The sequence below is a fragment of the Chiloscyllium plagiosum genome, chromosome 35 (assembly GCF_004010195.1).
Source record: "Chiloscyllium plagiosum isolate BGI_BamShark_2017 chromosome 35, ASM401019v2, whole genome shotgun sequence".
NCBI classification, from domain to species: Eukaryota; Metazoa; Chordata; class Chondrichthyes; order Orectolobiformes; family Hemiscylliidae; genus Chiloscyllium; species Chiloscyllium plagiosum.
Window position 1 is genome coordinate 38678934 of NC_057744.1, and position 22712 is coordinate 38701645.

A 22712-nucleotide genomic window follows, 5' to 3' on the forward strand; every position below is an offset into this window, starting at 1 on the left:
TGTTGTGTGTGTATGAACAGGATTGTGTGTAAGACAGGGTGGATGTGCATGGGTAGGTTTGTGTCTAGGATAGAATGTGTGTGTGAGTGAGTGAGAGACAGAGAGAGAGGGAGAGAGAATGGCCAGGATTGTGTGCAGGACGGTTGCGTGTGTGTGAGCAGGATTGTGTATTGCAGATGGTATGTATGTGAGTGAGAAGGATTGTTTGAAAGACAGGGTGGTGTGTTTCAGAGAAGGATTGCATGCTGGATTGAGTCCAGGACAGGTTGTGTGTGTGTAAGCAGGGTTGTGTGCAGAACGTGTGTGTGTGTGCAGGTTTGTGTGCAGGACAGGGTGTGTGTGTGGGCAGGATTGTGTGCAGGACAGGGTGTGTATATATGAACAGGATCATGTGCAGGACAGGCTGTGTATGGGTACTTGTGTGGGGGCAGGATTGTGTGCAGGACAGGATGTGCATGTGTGTGGGCAGGTGTATGTGCAGGACAGGGTGTGTTTATGTGTGTACAGGATTAGGTGCAGGACAGGGTGTGTGTGTGTGTGGGGGGCTAGGATTGTGTGCAGGACAGGATGTTTTGTGTGTGTAAGCAGGATTTTGTGCAGGACAGGGTGTGTGTGAGCAGTATAGGGTGTGTTTGTCTGTGTTCAGGATTGAGTGCAGGACAGGGTGTATGTGTAAGGATAGCAGTGGGAAGTTGTGTGTGGAGTCTAAGGAGATCAGGGAAGCGCTAAATGAAGATTTTTCATCAGTATTCACACTGGAAAAAGACAATGTTGTCGAGGACAATACTGAGATATGGGCTACTGGACTAAATGGAATTGAGGTTCACAAGGAGGAGATGTTAACAATTCTGGAAAATGTGAAAATAGATAAGTCGCATGGGTCGGATGGGATTTATCCTAGGATTCTCTGGGAAGCCAGGGAAGAGATTGCAGAGCCTTTGGTTTTGATCTTTGATCTTTATGTCATCATTGTCTACAGGAATAGTGCCAGAACACTTTGTTGTCCCCTTGTTCAAGAAGGGGAGTAGAGACAATGCTGGAACTCATAGACGTCAGTTGTGGGTAAACCATTGGAAAATGTTGTAAGAGATAGGATTTATAATCATCTAGAGAGGAATAAGTTGATTAGGGATAGTCAACATGGTTTTGTGAAGGGTAGGTCGTGCCTCACAAACCTTATTGAGTTCTTTGAGATGGTGATTAAACAGGTAGATGAGGGTAAAGTGGTTGATGTGGTGTATATGGAGCCAAAAATATGTTGCTGGAAAAGTGCAGCAGGTCAGGCAGCATCCAAGGAGCAGGGGAATCGACGTTTCGGGCATGAGCCTGAAGAAGGGCTCATGCCCTTCATTCCTGAAGAAGGGCTCATGCCCGAAACATTGATTCTCCTGCTCCTTGGATGCTGCCTGACCTGCTGCGCTTTTCCAGCAACACATTTTCGGCTCTGATCTCCAGCATCTGCAGTCCTCACTTTCTCCTCCGTGGTGTATATGGATTTCAGTAAGGCGTTTGATAAGGTTCCCCATGGTAGGCTGTTGCACAAAATACGGAGGCATGCGATTGAGGGTGATTTAGTAGTTTGCAACAGAGGGTGGTGTTTGATGGGAAATGTTCATCCTTGAGTTCAGTTACTAGTGGAATACTGCAAGGATCTGTTTTGAGGCCACTGCTGCTTGCCATTTTTATAAATGATCTAGATAAGGGTGTAGAAGGATGGGTTGGTAAATTTGCAAATGACACTAAAGTCTGTGGAGTTGTGGATAATGCTGAAGTATATTGTAGTTTACAGAGGGACATAGATAAGCTGCAGAGCTGGGCTGAGAGGCGGCAAATGGAGTTTAATGCAGAGAAGTGTAAGGTGATTCACTTTGGAAGCAGCAACAGGAATAAAGAGTACTGGGCTAATAGTAAGATTCTTGGCAGTGTAGATGAGCAGAGATATCTCTGTCCATGTACATAGTTCCCTGAAAGTTGCCACCCAGGTTGATAGGGCTGTTAAAAAGGCATAGTGTGATATTGGTAGAGGGACTGAGTTTCAGAGCCACAAGGTCATGCTGCAGCTTTACAAAACTCTGATGCGGCCGCATTTGGAGTATTGAGTAGGTTCTGGTCACCACATTACAGGAAGGGTGTGGAAGCTTTAGAAAGGGTTCAGAGGAGATATACTTGGATGTTGCCTGGTCTGGAGGGAAGGTCTTATGAGGAAAGACTGAGGAACTTGAGGCTGCTTTCGTTAGAAAGAAAAATGTTGAGAGGTGACTTGATTGAGAAGTATAAGATAATCAGAGGGTTAGGTCAGGTGGACAGTGAGAGTCTTTTTCCTCAGATGGTAATGGCTGGCATGAGGGGACATAGCTTTAAATTGAGGGGTAATAGATATAGGACAGATGCCAGAGATAGTTTCTTTACTCAGATAATAGTAGGGGCGTGCACTGCATTGACTGCAACAGATTCGCCAACTTTAAGAGCATTTAAATGGTCATTGGATAGACATATGAATGAAAATGGAATAGTGTAGGATAGATAGACTTCAGATTGGTTCCACAGGTCAGTGCAACATCGAGGGCCAAAGGACCTGTACTGAGTTGTAATGTTCTATGATACATGAACAGGAAATTTTGGAGGGGTATTGGCCAGGATGAGGCTGGTGGGACTAGTTTAGTTTGGGATTATGTTCGGGAGTATTGGTTGGATTGAAGGTCTTGTTTCCATGCTGTATGACTCTATAAGAAGGTGTGTGTGCACGAGAGAGCTGGATTGTGCGCAGGACAGGGTGTTTATGTGAGAGAGCAGGATTGTGTCCAGGGCAAGAAAGATTGTTCATAGGATGGGGGGGTGACTATGTGAGCAGGATTGTGTGCAGGACAGGGTATGTTTATGAACTGGATTGTATGCAGGACAGGGTATGTATGTGAGTGAGCAGCATTGTTTGCTGGACAGGGTGTGTATGTGTGTGCAGAACAATTTGTGAGCAAGATTGTGTCTGCGTGAGCAGGATTGTGTGAAGGGCAGTGTGAATGTGTGAGCAGGATTGTGTGAAGGGCAGTGCGTGTGTTTGTGTGTGTATGTGAGAAGGATTGTTCATAGGATGTGGGTGTGAGTAAGTGAATAGGATTGTGTGCAGGATAGTGTGTGCACGTGTACTTGTGTCAGTAGGATTGTATGCAGGATGGTGTGTGTGTGAGCAAGATTGTGTGCAGGGCTGGTTGTGTTGTGTGTGAGAGCAAAATTGTGTGCAGGATTGGGATTGTGTGTGAAAGCATGATTGTGTCCACTATAGGTTGTGTATGCATGAGCAGGATTGTGTGCAGGACAGATGTGTGTGTGTAAGCAGGATTGTGTGCAGGTCAGGGTTTCGCTGGCGGGTCGGGAGCGCGCAGTGGGCGGTGTTGCGCTGGCGGCTCGGGAGCGCGCAGTCTAGTCAGACGGGCAGAGTGCGGTCAGGACAGGGACGGTGATGGCTGCCTCCGCGGTGATCTCCTTGTTGTTGCTGGCGGCGGTGTCCGCCCACGGCGCCTATGTTGAGGTAAGGAGGGTCCCTACAGACAGGTGCTGAAGGCCGTCTCCCATCGCCGGGATTTCCCGCAAAATCCCCTTCCCCAGGCCAGGGCTGCGCTAGGCCTCAAACCCACTGCCACCCCCCCCCCCCCTCTCCAAATCCCCGGGCCGCGATGGGCGGTACCTTGGCCCGAGCCCGGAATGGGGGGGAGGGTGTCCCGGTTATCGGGAATGGGGGGGAGGAGAGGGTGTCCCGGTATACAGAGCTAGCCCCGGTTATTGGGACTGGGGTGGGTGAGGGGCGGGGCGGGTCGGGGGTGTCCCGGTTAGGTCTCCCTGGCTGGAGGGTAATGCGGTCACGGAGCCCCCGGGCTGGGCTCTGTCCCAGCCCCGGGTCTCGCTGGGGTCGGAAATGGCCTTTTCCGATTTGTGTCCAGTAAATTGCCGCTGAGCCTGTACTGCAGCTCATACTGATCCCTGGCCAGTCTCGGGGCTTGTTTCTGTTGGAACATTGCTCGTGTTTTGTTTTGCCTTATTCTGTGCAGCTTAATGTTTAAGCAGTGATTCAGTTCGTATGTTGCTTATACACTGTTTTGGCAACGAAGTCCTGGGCGTTTGGAAATGGTCGCGCTCCTTCCTTTTCTCGCATGATGTCGTTAGAGAGCATTTCCTTTATTTTCATTGACTTGAGTCGCATCTTTGTGTCTGCAGAGGAGCCTCCTCAAATAAGATTGCCTCTGAGGAAAAAGGATAGTCATTTCCAAGTGATGATCTTGCACTATGATTCGTTGTGAGCATTCGTTTTTCCAGGCATCACCGTTAATGCAGACTATTAATCAAACACGTTACCAAATATCTGAAACTGTTTCTGAAAAAATGACTTGTAAGCGTGTACTTTGCATGATGTATATATACAGGTGTGCCAGCTGGCAATGATGCAGCGGTGCGGCTGTTACTTGGTGCACTTGGCACACTGCTTTCTCTGCTCTCCTTTCACCTTCGCAACATTGCGTGCATATGTTAATAGGTGAGTTGTACTTCCGGACAACCCCACATACAGCATAAAACGCTTTCGGCTCTTTTAATTTGCTAAAGGAACAATTCACCTCATTCAACTGGATTGCACTTTCCTCCAAACTGTGCATTATGTCTTTTCAGGTAATTTAGTTTCATTTCAGTTCCTCAATTGACCCTGTCTCCACATTCTCAGACAGTGCGTTTGAGATCCTAAGCACTGACAGCATAAAAATATTTTTTCTCATGTTGCTTCATTTGTAAAGTATCTTAAATCTGTTCTTGCTGGTTCTTGATCTTTTTACCATTGGGAGCAATTTTCTGTATCCACTCTGCCCAGACCACTCACTATTTTGAATACCTTACCAAATCTCTTCTCAGCCATCTCTCTCCATGCAAAACTCCAATTAATATGACTGAGGTTCTTCAACCCTAAAGTTATTTTTCTGAATCTTTTCTGGATGCTCACATCTTTCTTCATGGATGCCCAGAATGGAGTACAATGCTCCAGTGTTTCGTACAGGCTTAAACATTACTTCCCTTTTTAAAAAACTGTATCTTTATTGATAAAGCCCAAGATGCTATAAACATTGTTAACCCACTCAACCTACCCTCACAACTTCAGTAGTTTATTTACATCTACAGCCAGGTGCCCCTTCTCCACTCCCTTTATTATTGTTCTCCATGTTCATCTGACCAAAAGAATCATTTCATGTTTATCTGCATCAAATTTCACCTGCCTTGTGCTCTCCTGTTCCACCAGTTTTCAAATGTGTCCCTTTGAAGACCCCATCGACCACCCTCTAGAAAAAGAACAGGAAATGACATCACCAACCCAAAGAACCCCAAACATATAAATAGAAAACAGGAATTATCGGCAGTGCTTTGCCTGAGGCCCACTGTAGATGTTACCTAGGAGGGTGGCGAAATGTCCGGAAAGAACCTTCCAGCTCAGCGAGCAAACTTACACCAATACTTAAGTTTTGATGACCCACAAAATTTGAAATTGTGCCCTGTACAACAAGGTCTATTTTGTTACATGAACACATATGTGGAAAAGCAAGGATCCTAACACTGTACCAAGGCGAACTCTACTGAAAATCTTACTTGTGTTTGAGAAACAAACATAGCTGCTACTATGTTTCTTCACTCTGAATACTGTATCTATGTTGTGAATGTCTCTATCATTTCCATGAAGTAAACTTTGCTCACATGTCTGTTGTACAGTACAGTATTAAATCTGTTTAACTCTGTCTTATTTCTGGAAATGGTTCTATTGAATTGTGTGTTGTGCAGGTCATGTCCTGATGGCAAATACTGCTACCTCTCGTACTTTAGGAATTTGAAATATTAATGATGAGGATTGTGTTGCAGTGCAGTGTGCATTGTGGCCATGTTTCACTAGATGTGGCAGGTTTTTAAAAAAATAAATTAATTTTGTTATGAAATACAATAAAGTGGCTTTTAACTTTGAAATTTGGAATTGACAAGTATTGTAACTTGACGACCTGTATTGGTAACAATGGCTTACAGTTGTGCGACGTCCTTTCCCTTTCGTTAACCATATCTTTTTGGAAAAACATTAGTTTACAGCTGCTAGTATATCTTTTTGCAAGCCAGCATTTTGGAGCATTTGAGATGAAGTCTATTAGTCACAGTCGAGCCTTTAACCCATGGAGTAACTTAGTACAAATGGCCACTGATGGAAACCTTGAATCTGGATCACATCACACATCTATTTGTTATTAGTTGGATTTTATAGCATTCACGGCAGTGTATTTAGTTTTTGATATTAGATTAAAACTGTTCAGACTTAAAGGTTCGTGTAAAAGCAAAATACTCAGCTCAGGCAGCATCTTGTGGAGGGAGAAACATTGGCATGTCTTCAGAATTATTCTGATGAAAAGTATCTGCCTAAAACATGAACCTGCTGAGTATTTCCAGCATTTTCTGTTTTAATTTCAGATTTCCAACATCTGTAGGATCAATCCTTTTGACTTAAAAAGTTAGCAGAGTGGATGCCTGTTTAGCAGATGTGGTGCTTTCCACTGGTTACATTTTAATGTTGAGGCTGCTGTGGAATTCATTTTGAGTGTTTGCTGATGAGACAGAAGTTTTAATATTCAAATAGATGAAGGCAAAGGAATTGATGAAGAGATTTTGGAAGAGGATGGGGTAAACGTAACTTGGGGCATTTGCAACTTTGAAGTGAAATGCTGATGAGTTGGCAAAGTATTGTTTTCAAGTTGTTGCTTGCACTTATTTCCATGTTCTGCATTTGCTGTTGGGCAACACAGTGAAGGACAAACTTTAATTTCTTCAATACCAAAATAGTCAGTCAGAATAGTGTAAGAATGTCTACGCAGGTTAAATGTTGATATGTGACCCTGACTAATATGAATGTATGTTGCAAACAGCATTGGTCTTTAACAATCAGATCAAACATCTTGGCTGAGGGGCAGGTTTACAAAGGAGAAATTCACCAAATGTACCCATCGCATGTTCTAAAAGTGTTAAAGTTTGGATTTTGTAATAGATTGAATTGCTGTGCTGTTGTTTAATGACACAGTATTGTGTGATGCATTTCAAAAAGATCAAAAGGCAGCCTACGAGGTAATGTGCCAAGTTTTCCAATCTAGTTTGTTTTGTCTGCATGTGATAGTAGCTGCAAGGTTGTTGTGAGCAGTTTTGGAGATTGCTACTTTTTAAAAGCTTTCTAATGTGGTGAAGTTCTCTTGTTGGTTTCCTTTATAGAACATACCCAACAACTTTCAGGTTTAGATGTTTGTGAAGCTGGAGACGTACTTGAAATTTGTTTGATTGTTTCACAGTGTATGGTATTAATGTTAAACCTTGACTCAAAGGAATACTCTTTATAACTTTTGAAGGTTGTAAATGGGACACTCGTCCACTCTATAAAGAAAATGTGAAAACCCTGTCACCCAGAGTCTCCTCCACTTATTCATTGGTCCATTCAGGGAACTGTGCAATTTTGAGTGAGAGGAGACAGAATAGGATTTAGTATGATGCCTCCAGTTGTTGAAAATTAACTCAGCAATGGCTCATAAAATCAAATTACCAAATGAAAAACAATATTGGGGAGTGTCATACTATTTAGGAAACAAGGACAAGAAGACTGATTTGTACCCTGACTTGATAAGCATTGTACAGTACTGGATATTGGACTGTCATTCTGTGTTTTTACACAGCGTGGTACCATATACTTAGTAACAATAATGCACCACTAGCAGTGGTCTCCCAAGCATATTCATAGCTACAGTATGCTTTATATTCTTGAAAGATCTGTACACTTAAATATTATAACACAAGCTCGATTCAATTGCTGAGCAAAGCCCTGGGCTTCAAGCTATACGGAGTACACTAAGGCTTTTAAGCACCTTTTTCATTTACTTGGCTTGAGCAAATATGAAGACTAGGAAAAATTGGCCTTAATTAATTTGAACAAATTACAGGGTGAGACTGTAGTATTGAAAATTATGGAAGCTTTTTGAGGGCTCTAGACTACAGGGCTAATTTGTGATAGCTTTAAAGTAGGGATGGTAGAATGGGGAGGATAAATTCTTTTGAGACTGTAGAATTTGTTTGTTAGGTTCATGGTGAAGGCAGAATCAATATCACCATTCAATATTTGATTAAAGGGGTTTGGAAGGATATGCAATTGAGCTGGATCAATGTGTTGGAACTATTTACTCATGAATGGTAAACACCAACTCTGGTAGGAGTAAATGACTTAAGTTTTTATTACAGCTTATACATATTTCCATATTATAAAATAGTAAATAGAAGACGTGTTGACACTCGTGAGAGTTAGCTGATCGTAATTCAAAATTTCATACATTTTAAAGAACTCCGTGCCAATTCACAGCACATTAAAGTGTGAATGGACAGTTATTCTGATCAGATTGGAAAATTCAAGCATAGATAATTCGAACAAACTTTTTTTTTTACAAATACAGATGATTTCATGTGCATTGTCATATGACATTGCAAACCTGGATTCAGCTTACTCATCATGTCATGTACCCCTCCTTAGCACAAGCTAGGGTTAGGAAGAGGTTGCAGAACATAAATCCCATGAGTGTTGGATTGGCAAACAAGTATTCGGTACTGAATTTCTGCAACAATGACCCATAGAGGGGAGCAACCAGATGCAAAACTATAGAATAAGTAGTTGCAAAAAAAGGAGTGAAGAAGTGCAGGTTTGTGTATGAAATAGATAGGAATTTTTGACATGACTGGTGTAATCCACCTCAGGTCCCAGGATAAGTGATATGAAGTAGCAGTGTAAAATATTTTGAGAGGAGAACAGGTGAACATTTGATTTTTACTATGTGTGTAGTAAGTCATTCCAACATTTCTCAATTCCAATTCCTTTGAGACCTCTTTCATCTAATCCAGAATGGTGACTTTTTCTGCCTTAAGCACTAACTCAAAATAATTCCACAGCTCCTCAATGCTGAAATAAACCAAAGACATGGGATGAAATAGAATTAATTTCCTGCAAAGGAAATTTTAGAAGCAGAATCTCTGGAATGATGATTTTGGGTATACACATTCATCAATACACAAATAGTGAAATGGGGAAGGAAATCTGCCTTCTGAAAAATGGGGTAACAAGGGCGATGTGTGATAATTGAGAAAGGGCTGAGAGCATTGTCTTTCAGGTAGGGTTGACATTAATGTAGTATCAGAGAGCAGAAGCAAAATTAATGGAACGATAGATTACAGATTTGAGGGAAGGAGAATTTAAAAGAATTAAGTTGGCCAAAAAATGGTTGTGACAATTGAGGTTAAGGCAGAGACAGCGGCCATTCGGTCATGCCTGTACCTGGTTTTCTTAGGAGCAATTTACCTCATGCCCCTGGTCTGCTTTCTCATCAAAGCCCTACACGTTTTTCCTTTCAAGATTATGATCCAATTTTATCTTGCATGCCACATTGAATCTGTTTCCACCACACGCACACAGTGCATTCTATATTCTAACCACTCATTGTATGAAAAAGATTTTTCTCATATTACCATTGATTTATTTATCACCCACTTTACATCTGTGCCTTCATGTTCTTAATTTTTGCATCAATGGGAATTTTTTCTGATGCACTCTGTTTAGAACCCTCATTTTGAATATGTCTATTAAATCTCCTCTCAGCCTTCTCAATGAAAAAGAATTTCAGCTTGTCCAATCTGTTGACATAATTGAAGATTCTTACTCTTGCAACCATTCTGGTGCTTTTTTTTAAACACCCTTCTAATTCTTCATTATCTTCCCAGAATTGGGCACTGCATTCTAGTTGTGAAGGAATCAGTGTTCTCACAAGTTTAACACAACCTCCTTGCTTTTACATCTGTGCTATTATGTTGAAAAAAAAAATAGAATTGGAAGCATGAACTTTTATATCCCTGCTAGCCACTGGAGAGGTCCTGGAGGATTGTTGAGAAGCTAACGTTGTTCCTTTGTTCAAGGAAATTAGGGATAATTCAGGAAACTATAGACCGGTGAGTCTCACATCGGTGGTTGGGAAGCTGTTGGAGAGAGTTCTTAGGAATAGGATTTATGTGCATGTGGAAAAGCATGGCCTGATTAGGGATGGTCAGCATGGCCATGTTGTAGGGCAGGTCATGTCTTACAAACCTGATGGAAGTTTTCAAGAATGAAGGTAGAGCAGTAGATGTTGTTTATGTTAATTTTAGTAAGCTTTTAACAAGGTTCTTCATGTAGGGTCATCCAGAAGATTAAGATGGATGGAATCCACAGTGATTTGGCCGTGTGGATTCAGAATTGATTCGTCCATAGAAGATGGAGGATAGTGGTGGGAGAATGTTTTTTAGACTGGAAGTCCATGGCTAGTGGTGTTCTGCAGGGATCTGTGGTGGGACCTTTGCTGTTTGTGATATATATAAATGACTCAGAAGAAAATGTAGCTGGGTAGGTTAGTAAGTTTGCAGACAATACAAAAAGTTGTGGAGTTATGGATAATGTTATCTCTGGGTTGTTACCCATGTTCACCTGCGCGCGAGACGAGAAGTAGGGAGAGAGAGCAATTGAACCCGTGGCTACAGGGATGGTGCAGGAGGGAGGCATTGAGGAACCTGGATAATTGGGGCTCATTCTGGGGTAGGTGGGACCTCTACAACTGGGATGGTCTACACCTGAACCAGAGGGGTTCCAATATCCTTTGGTGGTGGTAGGAGGGGGACACGGGGGGCATTTGATAATGCTCTTCGGGTGGGTTTACACTAATTCAGCAGGGGATGAGAACCTGAATTGCAGCTGCAATGTACAGGAGGTTGAGAGGAGTGAAGTCATGAATAAGAAGGTGGTTTGAAGTGTGTTTACTTCAGTGCCAGGAGCATCTGGAATAAGATGGGTGAACTTACAGCATGGTACCTGGGGCTTCGATGTTGTGGCCATTTCGGAGACATGGATAGAGCAGGGGCAGGAATGGTTGTTGCAGGTTCCGGGGTTTAGATGTTTCAGTGAGATCAGGGAAGGTGGTAAAAGAGGGGGAGATGTGGCATTGTTAGTAAGGAACAGTATTCCGGTGGCAGAAAGGATGTTTGATGAGGACCCGTCTCCTGAGGTGGTATGGACTGAGGTTACAACCAGAAAAGGAGAGGTCACCCAGTTTGGAGTTTTCTATAGGCCTCTGAATGGTTCCAGAGATTTAGATAATGAACCAGGTAGGTGTTAGATTTGGAGGTAGGTGACTACTTTGGTGATAGTGGCCACAGTTCAGTTCCGTTTACTTTAGCGATGGAAAGGGACAGGTATATACTGCAAAGCAAGAGTTATAGTTCGGGGAAAGGCAATTATGAGGCAGTTAGGCAAGATTTAGGATGCATTGGATGGGGACGGAAACTGCAACAGGTGGGCACAACTGAAATGTGGAGCTTGTTCAGGAAACAGCTATTGTGCATCCTTGACAAGTATGTACCTGTCAGGCAGGAAAGAAGTGGTTGAGTGAGGAAACCATGAAGTTGAATCCCTTGTCACGAGTGAAGACCATCTCCATCTGGCTTGGAATAGTTAAATTGCTTATAGAGTCATAGAGATGTACAGCATGGAAACAGACCCTTCGGTCCAACCTGTCCATGCCGACCAGATATCCCAACCCAATCTAGTCCCACCTGCCAGCACTCAGCCCATATCACTGCAAACCTTTCCTATTCATATACCCATCCAAATGCCTCTTAAATGTTGCATTTGTACCAGCCTCCACCACATCCTCTGGGCAGCTCATTCCATACACATAGCACCCTCTGCGTGAAAATGTCACCCCTTAGGTGTCTTTTATATCTTTCCCCCTCATCCTAAACCTATGTCCTCTAGTTCTGGACTCCTCCACCCAGGGAAAATACTGTATTTATCCTATCTATGCCTCTCATAATTTTGTAAACCTCTAAGGTCACCCCTCAGCCTCCGTCGCTCCAGGGAAAACAGCCATAGCCTATTCAACCTCTCCCTGTAGCTCAAATCCTCCAACCCTAGCAACATCCTTGTAAATCTTTTCTGAACCCTTTCAAGTTTCACAACATCCTTCTGATAGGAAGGAGACCAGAATTGCAAGCAATATTCCAACAGTGTTCTGTACAGTGCCAAAAACAGGCTCTTCGGTCCAACAGGTCCATACTGACCCTCTGAAGAGTAACCCACCCAGACCCATTCCCCTACTCTATTATCCTATATTTACCCTTGACTAATGCACAGAGCCTACACGTCCCCAGACACTATGGGCAATTAAGCATGGCCAATTCACCTGACCTGCACAACTTTGGACTGTGGGAGGAAACCAGAGCACTGGAGGAAGCCCACGCAGACACGGGGAGAATATGCAAACTCCACACAGATAGTTGCAGCAGTGCTAACCATTGAGCCACCGTGCTGCCCCAGAATTCTGCCTGGATGAGAGGATATGAGCTAGAAGGAGGGGTTAAAAAAAACTCACATTGTTTTCTCTTGAGCGGCGGAGGCTGAGGGAAGACTTGACAGAAGTCTGTAAAATTATGAGGTGCATTGATCGGGCTGAGAGTCAGCGTCTTTTTCCTGGAGTTGAAATGTCAAATACTAGGAGGCATTCATTAAGGTGAGATGGGGAAAGATCAAAGGAACTGTGACGGGCAAGTTTTTTTACACAGAACGGCAGGAGTCTAGAATGCTAGGGATGGTGATGGAGGGAGATATGCAGGGCATTTCAGGAACTTTCTGATAAGCATAAGAATATGCAAGATTGGAGGGATATGGGCTAAAGGCAGGCAGAAGGGGTGAGTTTAATTTGGTGCCATGTTCAGCACAACATCATAGGCCAAATGGCCTTTCCTGTGCTGTGCTATCCTGTTCTACATTGTGTCATAGAGTCACGGAGATGTACAGCATGGAAACAGATCCTTTGGTCCAACCCGTGCATGTGACCAGATATCCCAATCCAATCTAGTTCCAACTGTCAGCACCTGGCCCATATCCCTTGATTGTCTATTGTTAAGACAGAGAACACAGGGGGCTATCACCTTCAACATATTGTGTAGCTAACATCAATTGTTACAGTTAACCTGAGAATGCAAATTTTAAAAAAAGCTTTTGTCATTTACATATGAAAGAAGTGAAACTATCATGGTATTCGAACAGATGAAAAACTCAACAGACAATCAAGGTATTTTTCAATGTATAATTTCAGTTACATCACACTGTAAATTTTTGCTATAAATTCTGTGCCTTACAATTGTGTCTCCACAATCACCTGATGAAGGAGCGTCGCTCCGAAAGCTAGTGTGCTTCCATTTAAACCTGTTGGACTATAACCTGGTGTTGTGATTTTTAACTTTGTACACCCCAGTCCAACACCGGCATCTCCAATTCATAATTTTGTAAACCTCTATAAGGTCACCCCTCAACCTCCGGTGCTCCAGGGAAAACAGCCCCAGCCTGTCCAGCCTCTCCCTATAGCTCAAATCCCCCAAGCCTGGCAACATTCTTGTAAATCTTTTCTGAACCCTTTCAAGTTTCACAACATCTTTCTGATAGGAAGGAGGCTAGAATTGCACGCAATATTCCAACAGTGACCTAACCAATGTCCTGTACAGCCGTAACATGACCTCCCAACTCCTGTATTCAATACTCTGACCAATAAAAGAAAGCATATCAAACGCCGCCTTCACTATCCTATCTACCTGCGACTCCACTTTCAAGGAGCTATGAACTTGCACTCCAAGGTCTCTTTGTTCAGGATGCACTTTAGGACCTTACCATTAAGTGTATAAGTCCTGCAAAGATTTGCTTTCCCAAAATGCAGCACCTCACATTTATCTGCATTAAACTCCATCTGCCACTTCTTGTCCCATTCGCCTATCTGATCAAGATCCTGTTGTAATCTAAGGTAACCTGCTTCGCTGTTCACGACACCTTCAATTTTGGTGTCATCTGCAAACTTACTAACTATACCTCTTATGCTCGCATCCAAATCATTTATATAAATGACAAAAAGTATAGGGAAAGCGCAGCAGGTCAGGCGGCATCCAAGGAGCAGGAGAATCGCGTTTCGGGCATGAGCCCTTCTTCAGAATGCCTGAAACGTTGATTCTCCTGCTCCTTGGATGCTGCCTGACCTGCTGCACTTTTCCAGCAACACAGTTTCAGCTCTGATCTCCAGCACCTGCAGTCCTCACTTTCTCCAAAAAGTATAGGGACCCAGCACTGATCCTTGTGGCACTCCACTGGTCAAAGGCCTCCAGTCTGAAAAGCAACCCTCCACCACCACCCTCTGTCTTTTACCCTTTGAGCCAGTTCTGTATCCAAATGGCTAGTTCTCCCTGTATTCCGTGAGATCTATCTTGCTAACCGGTCTCCCATGGTGAATCTTGTCGAACGCCTTACTAAAGTCTGTATAGATCACATCTACCGCTCTGCCCTCATCAATCCTCTTTGTTACTTCTTCAAAAAACTCAATCAAGTTTGCGAGACATGATTTCCCACGCACAAAGTCAGGTTGACTATCCCTAATCAGTCCTTGCCTTTCCAAATACATGTACACCCTGTCCCTCAGGATTCCCTTCAGCAACTTGCCCACCACTGACGTCCAGCTCACTGGTCTATAGTTCCCTGGTTTGTCCTTACTACCCTTCTTAAACAGTGGCACCGCGTTAGCCAACCTCCAGTCTTCTGGCACCTCACCTGTGACAATTGATACAAATATCTCAGCAAGAAGCCCACCAATCACTTCTCTAGCTTCCCACAGAGTTCTAGGGTACACCTGATGAGGCCCTGGGGATTTATCCACCTTTGTGCATTTCAAGACACCCAGCACTTCCTCCACTGTAATATGAACATTTTGCAAGGTGTCACTATCTATTTCCCTACTTTCTATGTCTTCCATATCCTTTTCCACATTAAATACTGATTGCAAAATACTCGTTTAGTATCTCCCCCATTTTCTGCGGCTCCACACAAAGGTCGCCTTGCTGATCTTTGAGGGACCCTATTCTCTCCCTCTTTTGTCCTTAATGTATTTGTAAAATTCTTTGGATTCTTCTTAATTCTATTTGCCAAAGCAATTTCATCTCCCCTTTTTGCCCTCCTGATTTTCCTCTTAAGTATACTCCGACTGCCTTTATACTCTTCTAAGGATTCACTCGATCTATCCTGTCTATATCTAACATATGCTTCCTTCTTTTTCTTAACCAAACCCTCAATTTCTTTAATCATCCAGCATTCCCTATACCTACCAGCCTTTCCTTTCACCCTAACAGGAATATATTTCTCTGGATTCTTGCTATCTCATTTCTGAAGGCTTCCCATTTTCCAGCTGTCCCTTTACCTGCGAACATCTGCCCGCAGTTAGCTTTTGAAAGTTCTTGCCTAATACCATCAAAATTGACCTTTCTCCAATTTAGAACTTCAACTTTTAGATCTGGTCTATCCTTTTCCATCACTATTTTAAATCTAATGGAATTATGGTCCCAAAGTGCCCCCCCACTGAGTGTGTTCTATGAATAACTGTAGGTGGGTGTAGTTTGGTATTTAGAGTTACTTGGGTTGATAGCTAATTACAAATGAAGCATTCACGGTTCTAATGCTTGAAAGAAAGATGGATAAAGAAAATAAAACAATTTGCAGGAAAAGTTTCCATTGTAGAGTTAATGCAAAATTGCATTAACAGAAGACTTATAGAAGAGAAAAAGGAATCATACAGCTAGCAGACTATATCTATTAATACATCTTTGACTGTAGTGATCAGCCTGCTGTTACAAACAGCCTGTGCTTGCGCACCTCAATACTGCGTCAAGCATGAGGTATGATTGTGTTATTCGGCAATGTATACAAAATACTAATTACTAAATACTTCTGACCCTGCTAAGAACTACATTTGAAACAGATTTAAGATCAACACTTCAGCTGTATGTGTAATTCATTTGCATATGATGAAAACTACATATAAACACACAGGGCCCTCTGGCAAACATAAGCCCATCTATATATTGCACCTTTTTCATGAAAGAAAGTGTCATGGACACCGGCAATCCCTGCTGTATTCCCTATGGCAGCATCCTGGCCAAGTCAACCTGCCTGGCATGAGTTTTTGAGCTAAATAAGATGAACAGTTAGTTCTGTGCATCTCCATGTTAACATGGTCCAACCTTCACATTCTTACATTGCATAATTTAGTGTTCTCTTTCTAAGTTTGGTTTCTGTGTGAATCCTGATGAATGAGAGACAAGAAGCTTTGCCATTGTTATTCCTTTTGCCAGTGTTTAGTCATATAATTCTTGATGATGCACCACTTTATGATGGAGATGAGCGAATAAAGCACATTTTTCAGCAGTTTAAAGAGATTCAAGAGAAACAGGGCAATAAGAATTGGTTTTAATGAATTTGGGTATAATTAGCTTGAATCAAAATCGTTTATATACTCAATTTGTTTAATACCTCCAGGAAATGCTTCCAAGAGCCTTGTTTTGCGTTCCAACAATGGTTTGCTTGATTGATTTCTGGGAAATGAAGTGGAATAAATAGCTAATGTTAGTTGGAGAACAGCTAAGTAACAGCAACAATGATATGGTTGAGTTCACTGTAAGAATAGAAAATCGTAGAGTCCAAGATAAAGGTATTGGCCTGAATAAAGCCCAAGTTCAGCGATTAATGGAGGCAATGTAGACCAAGTTAACTGGCCAGTAAATTTAACAAGCTGGTAAATGAATCAGGATTGGGAAACCTTCAGATAGATAGATAACTTACAGTGTGGAGACAGGCCCTTCGGCCCAACAAGTCAACACTGACCTTCTGAAGAGCAACCCACCCAGACCCATTCCCCTGCATTTACCCCTTCACCTAACACTACGGGCAATTTAGCATGGGCAATTTAGCATGGCCAATTCACCTAACTTGCACATTTTTGGACTGTGGGAGGAAACCGGAGCACCCGGAGGAAACCCACGCAGACACGGGGAGAATGTGCAAACTCCACACAGTCAGTTGCCTGAGGCGGGAATTGAACCTGGGTCTCTGGCACTGTGAGGCAGCAGTGCTAGCCACTGTGCATGAGTAAGTTTCTGTAGTGCAGGAAATGATTGTATCAGAGTGTTGCTTTCTGTGGATAAAGAGATTAAAACGTTTTTGAAACTGAAAAAGGAAAGCATGGAATGACAATGTGACTGTTGGTTTGCCATATTTGTTACTGGAAGTTGGATAGTCATGAGACATAATTTCTGCCTTCTCTTGGAATTTTTAAACAATGGGAAGTTGCTATGGGTCAAATAGTTTAAATGGTAGATAATTGAGAAACTTGTCTGGCCATCAACAGACAAAGTGTATAAGGTATGAGCAGGTAGGGAAAGAGTTCAGTTTAAGGTTGCTTGACAAAGGCTCAACCTGCATGACTTTGACCAGATAAGAGTTTGCGGTAAACAATGAGGTGCTGGAGGCAAGGGTAGTGGTTTAATGAGGTAAAGAACTTCCATTGTGTAATGCCAGATGGCTTGATCTTTACTGTTGATGCTCACTGATTGTAACAGTCACCCAATCAATATAGATGTTCCATTATTTGGATGTTGCTCCTGTAAGTGACTATATAATTCCTTAAGAATCTGCTGTCCGAGAGAAGATTGAGAACTCATGTCTTTGTGTACATGGCGATTGCTCTCTCTCCATGGCTTGGAATAAAGGCAAAGAAGGTAGAGCCAATGGGATGATGCAACTTGCCTCCCAAATTTGTTGATGAAATGGTGAAGCTGATTGTTGAGGGTAGGGCAGTGGATTTAGCCAACAAAACTTACTAAAGCATTTGACAAGGTTCAATATGGTAGGTCCAGAAGATTAAATTACATGGAATCCACGGTGAGTTGATAAGTTGGATACAAAATTGGCTTAATGAGAGAAGTTGGAGGATCTTTGTGGAGGTGTGGTTTTCTGACTGGAGGCATGTGACCAGTGGTGTTCCACAAGGATCAACACTGGGGCCATTGATGTTTGTAATATATATTAATGATTAAGATGGAAATGTGGGTGGTCTGAATAGTATGTTTGCAGACAACATGAAACTTGGTGGAGCTATGGGTAGCGAGGAAGATTAGGAGATAGAATAGTTAGAAAGTTGGGCAGAGAAACAGCAGATGAACTCAATTGGACAAATGTGTGGTGATGTATTTTGGAAGGTACAAGAGGAAAGTATACGCTGAATGGAGTGTAGGTCCTTAGCTCCCTGAAAGTGGCAACTCAAGTGGATAAGGTGGTAAGGTGGACAGCATGCTTGCCTTCATCAATTGGGGGCACTGAGTAAGCAAGTTGGTAATGTTGCAGCTGTATAAAACTTTGTTAGGCCACATTTGGAATATTGTATACAGTTCTGATCACCACACCATAGGAAGGATGTGGAGGCTTTGGAAAGAGTGCAAAAGAAATTTACCAGGATGTTGCCTGAGTAGGAGGGTATTAGCTATAGGGAAAGGTTTGACAAACTTGGATTGTTTTTGTTGGAGCATCAGAGGCTAAAGGATGACCTGTGAGGAGAATGATAAAATAATATATAAACCAATGAGAGACATAGGTAGGGTGGATAGTTGGAGACTTTTCCCCAGGGTGTAAATATATAAAATATTGGTTCGGCTGCTTTTGGAATATTGTGTGCAGTTCTGGTCTGCCTCCTATAAGAAGGATGTTGTGAAACTTGAAGGGGTTCAGAAAAGATCTATAAGGGTGTTGCCAGGATTGGAGGATTTGAACTATAGAGAGAGGTTGAATAGGCTGAGGCTGAGGTCCCTGGAGCTTGGGAGGCTGACAGAGATGGTCTTATAGAGGTTCATAAAATCATAAGGGGCATGGATAGGGTATTTTCCCTGGGTTGGGGGAGTCCAGAGCTAAAGGTCATAGGTTTAGGTTGAGTGGGGAAAGATTTAAAAGGAGCCTAAGTGGGAACTTTTTCACGCAGAGGGTGTTATGTGTATGGAATGAGCTGCCAGAGAAAGTGGTGGAGGCTGGTACAATTGTAACATTTAAAAGACATCTGGATGGGTATATGAATAGGAAGAGTTTGGAGGGATATGAGCCAAGTCAGAGAGATGTACAGCATGGAAACAGACCCTTCGGTCCAACCCGTCCATGCCGACCAGATATCCCAACCCAATCTCGTCCTACCTGCCAGCACCTGACCCATATCCCTCCAAACCCTTCCTATTTGGGGACTAGATTAATTTAGGATACCTGGTTGGCATGGATGAGTTGAACTGAAGGGTCTGTTTCTGTGCTGTACATCTCTATGATTAGGAGCCATAGGTTTAAGGTGGCGTGGGGGAGAGGAGGAGTGGGTGAAAGGGTTGAGGGCGTGGGTTGGATGTCAGTTTGCTCGCTGAGCTGGAAGGTTCATTTTCACACGTTTCGTAACCATACCAGGTTACATCTTCAGTGAGCCTCCGGATGAAGCACTGGTGGTGTACCCGCTTTCTATTTTATGTTTGGGTTTCCTTGGGTTCCCAACAAAACCCAAATATAGATAGAAAGTGGGCTACGCCACCAGTGCTTCATCCTGAGGCTCACTGAAGATGTTGCCTAGTATGGTGACAAAACATTTGAAAATGAACCGAGCAGCCTACATCCAGAACTTCAACCTGAGCTACAAATCTTTTCAAAACTCGGTGTGGGGTATGGTGTTGGGAGGGGTAAGGTGGAGGGGGTTGTGGGTGGAGGTGGGATGGGTGTGTGGGCTGGGGGTTGATGTGGTTGTGATGGGGGTTGAGGGGATCAGGTTGGGGTGGGGGTTGGAAGAGTTTAAACGCAAGATGTTTTACACCGGGTAATAGGTGACCAGATCATACTACCAGGGAAGATGGTAGAAGCAAGTACGATAGCAACATTTAAGATGAGTTTAGATAGACACACAGGCAGACAGGGAAAATACAGATATAGACTGTGTGCAGACCGATCGGATTAGTTTAGAATGTCATTGTGGTTGGTGCAGATATGGTGGGTTGAAGGACTGTTACTGCTGTACTGTCCTATGTTCAACGTAGATAGTTTGCTTTCTTTTGGCTCTTATGAGCTGTGTAAGTGTTTTGAGTTCAGCTTTTGTCCTTACAGGTCTGTCATGCATATGCACACTGGTAACAGGCTGAGTGTGTTGAACAGCTATCTTCCATAAATGTTCATTTTAAGTGGGGGCAGAACTGCCTTTGTATTGTAAAGTAGAAAGTTAGCTTGTTTCGCTTTGAAAATTGTGGTCCTCTGTTTTTGTACTTGATGTAAATTAAGCCAGTTTGTTGGTTTACATTTATGTTGCATTATGTTCACATGATAAGCAGTCATATCCTTTAAAGCAGGTGATTGCATTCGCAGGATTACAGAGGCCAGTATGTGCAAAGACCTTTTGTTTCCTAGGTTACATTATAGTTCAGTTTGATATATGGCCACAAAATGGACGATTAGTATTGTGGAGAATAAGGAGGTAGGGTTATTTCAAGTATACAGCATTTGTAAACTGCCTTAAAAATGGAAATACAGATATCCACTGGCTACAGACATGAAAAAAAATTGTTAAATTCTAAGCAGAGTTAGTTCAGAAAATAATTAGAACGTCAAGTAAATAAGTAACTGGAGCCCTGACAGCTACACTCGAGCCGATTGAAAGAGGTCAACAGGGATCTAGTGGAAGAGGCTGTGGTCACAATGTTTTAATCTGTCTGAGATTTGGAAATAAGCCGATGTCCCAGCTTCTTTATTTATAAAGACAGAGGTGAATAAACTGATTCTCAACAAGATGAGTTGGCTTCTAAATCATAGTTAATGTTGAGCCAACTACTTCAACCAAGGCATGTTTAGTATTCATTATATGTAAATATAATCTCATTCAGGGGATGCCTGCTTCACTGGTTGGGCCACATTTATTGCAGATTCTTAATTGCCGCTGAGAAGCTGATGGTGACCTGCCCTGTTGAATCACTGCAGTCGTTCACTGGAGATCCTTAGACAGCGTCATCCGAAACCACGACCAGTTCCATCTAGAAGGACAAGGGCAGCATATACATGGGAATGCCACCACTTGCAAGTTCCCCTCCAAGCCACTCACTACCCTGACTTGGAAATATATCACTGTTCCTTTACGATTAGTTTAGAATCCTGGCATTCCCTCCCTAAGGATATTGCAGGTCAACCTACTGCTCATGGACTTCAGGAGTTGAAGAAGGCCGTTAGCGTTAGGCAATGCAATGCTGGCCAGCCAGCTGTGTCCATGTCCCACAAGTGAATCAAAAACAAGGCCACTTGATTTTTCAAATTCTGCATTCTGTTATGGCCCAGACCAAGCAGCCTCAAAATATTTTGAGATATTAGCATAGACCCTGACTTTTTCTTATTTTAAAGATACATTTAGGGTGCTTATGTTCCAGATGTGATTCGATCAGTCAGACTATTCTGAGCAAAACACTTGATTTTTACATTACAGTTAAAATACAGATGCAAAAAATGAAAAGAAAGAATTGACTTAACTGTAACTCTTATTGAAATGCTTAACTAAATAATATAAACTATTACAAATTAACTGTTCCAATATAGTAACATCCCATAAACACACCCTTAGCTATGGCAAATTTAGTAAAATCTCATGTGCAATTCTAGCAGCAGGATGAGAGCCCCAGCTTTTAGCTGTAATAGAGGAATAAGAGCTTCCAAATCCAGCTTCAAGGCCCAGCAATTGCAGAAAGCTGAATCCTGGTTCTGTGGGAGCTTGACCACCCCATCCTTGAGCTGTTGTTTCAGCACTAAAAGAAAAAAAGCCAAGGTCGCGATTTCATTGGGTTTGAGCAGACTGCTCACAACCTCTGTCTCAGCGTTTCTTCAAAAAAAAAGACAAAATGAGCCTCTTAAAGCCGTAGTATCGTCGCACTTCACCCTTTTAAAAAAATGAAAATCTATTTGCAAAGATAGCTTTACTTTTAAAATTCTTCAGCCTTACGCTGTTGTACACTGCAATGCATACACATTGACTCTAAACATGCAAACATTCACGACTACAGTCCATTTGAGTCTATTTTTTCCCGCTACCAAATGCCCCTGTCTTTATTCATCAAAGTCGTGACAATGTGTCAGCAACTACTTTCTCTTGTCTTGCCATGTGTATAATTTTCAAACTGAATGGCTAAGCAGTATTTCCTATATCTGCACCATGCATAATTAGTATTTCCCAGCTTATTCCCACATATGTTGATTGTAATAACTCTCGGGTTATTTCGATTTTCCTCTGCAAGGTAACTCAGTAATTTATCTTAATTTTTGAGAACTTCCTCAGTGTCCAATTTAATTTGAGGAAAGTCCAATTCAGAATCATCCGAACTTAGTTCTTTACTCTGGATTGTAACCAGTAACATATTCTCCTTTTGCTTTTCATCCAAATCAAAATACCTTTTGAGCATTTTCACATGACAACAAAGTGAGATTCCATTCTATCTGGTGTTGTTACCGAATAATTCACCTTACTCAATTTCCCTTTGATTTGATAAAGCCCACTAAACCTTGCCTTGCCTTTAAAGGTTCATTACCTCTGTGACTGTGACAAAAGTTTATCTCCACTGGGAAAATTATGAATTTTTGTTTTTTTTTGGTCTTGCTTCCTGTGTCATCACATGTTATGCTACTTTTAAGTGTCTAGCCAACTCACCCGCTCTATTTAATCTTGCCCTAAAATTTGACACATGGTTCAAATATG

The 22712-nt window shown here is 42.4% G+C and overlaps 1 protein-coding gene across 3 annotated transcripts in view; it reads left to right on the plus strand.

Annotated features, from left to right (window-relative positions):
• The first annotated feature begins 3403 nt into the window (after nucleotides 1–3403).
• Nucleotides 3404–22712, plus strand: part of aplp2 (amyloid beta (A4) precursor-like protein 2) — a 223482-nt gene continuing 204173 nt past the window's right edge. For all 3 annotated transcript variants that reach the window (XM_043676955.1, XM_043676956.1, XM_043676957.1), the window contains exon 1: nucleotides 3404–3526. In XM_043676955.1, the coding sequence (XP_043532890.1) occupies nucleotides 3458–3526 (69 nt within the window). In that variant the 5' untranslated portion in view covers nucleotides 3404–3457. The remainder of the gene's footprint in view (nucleotides 3527–22712) is intronic.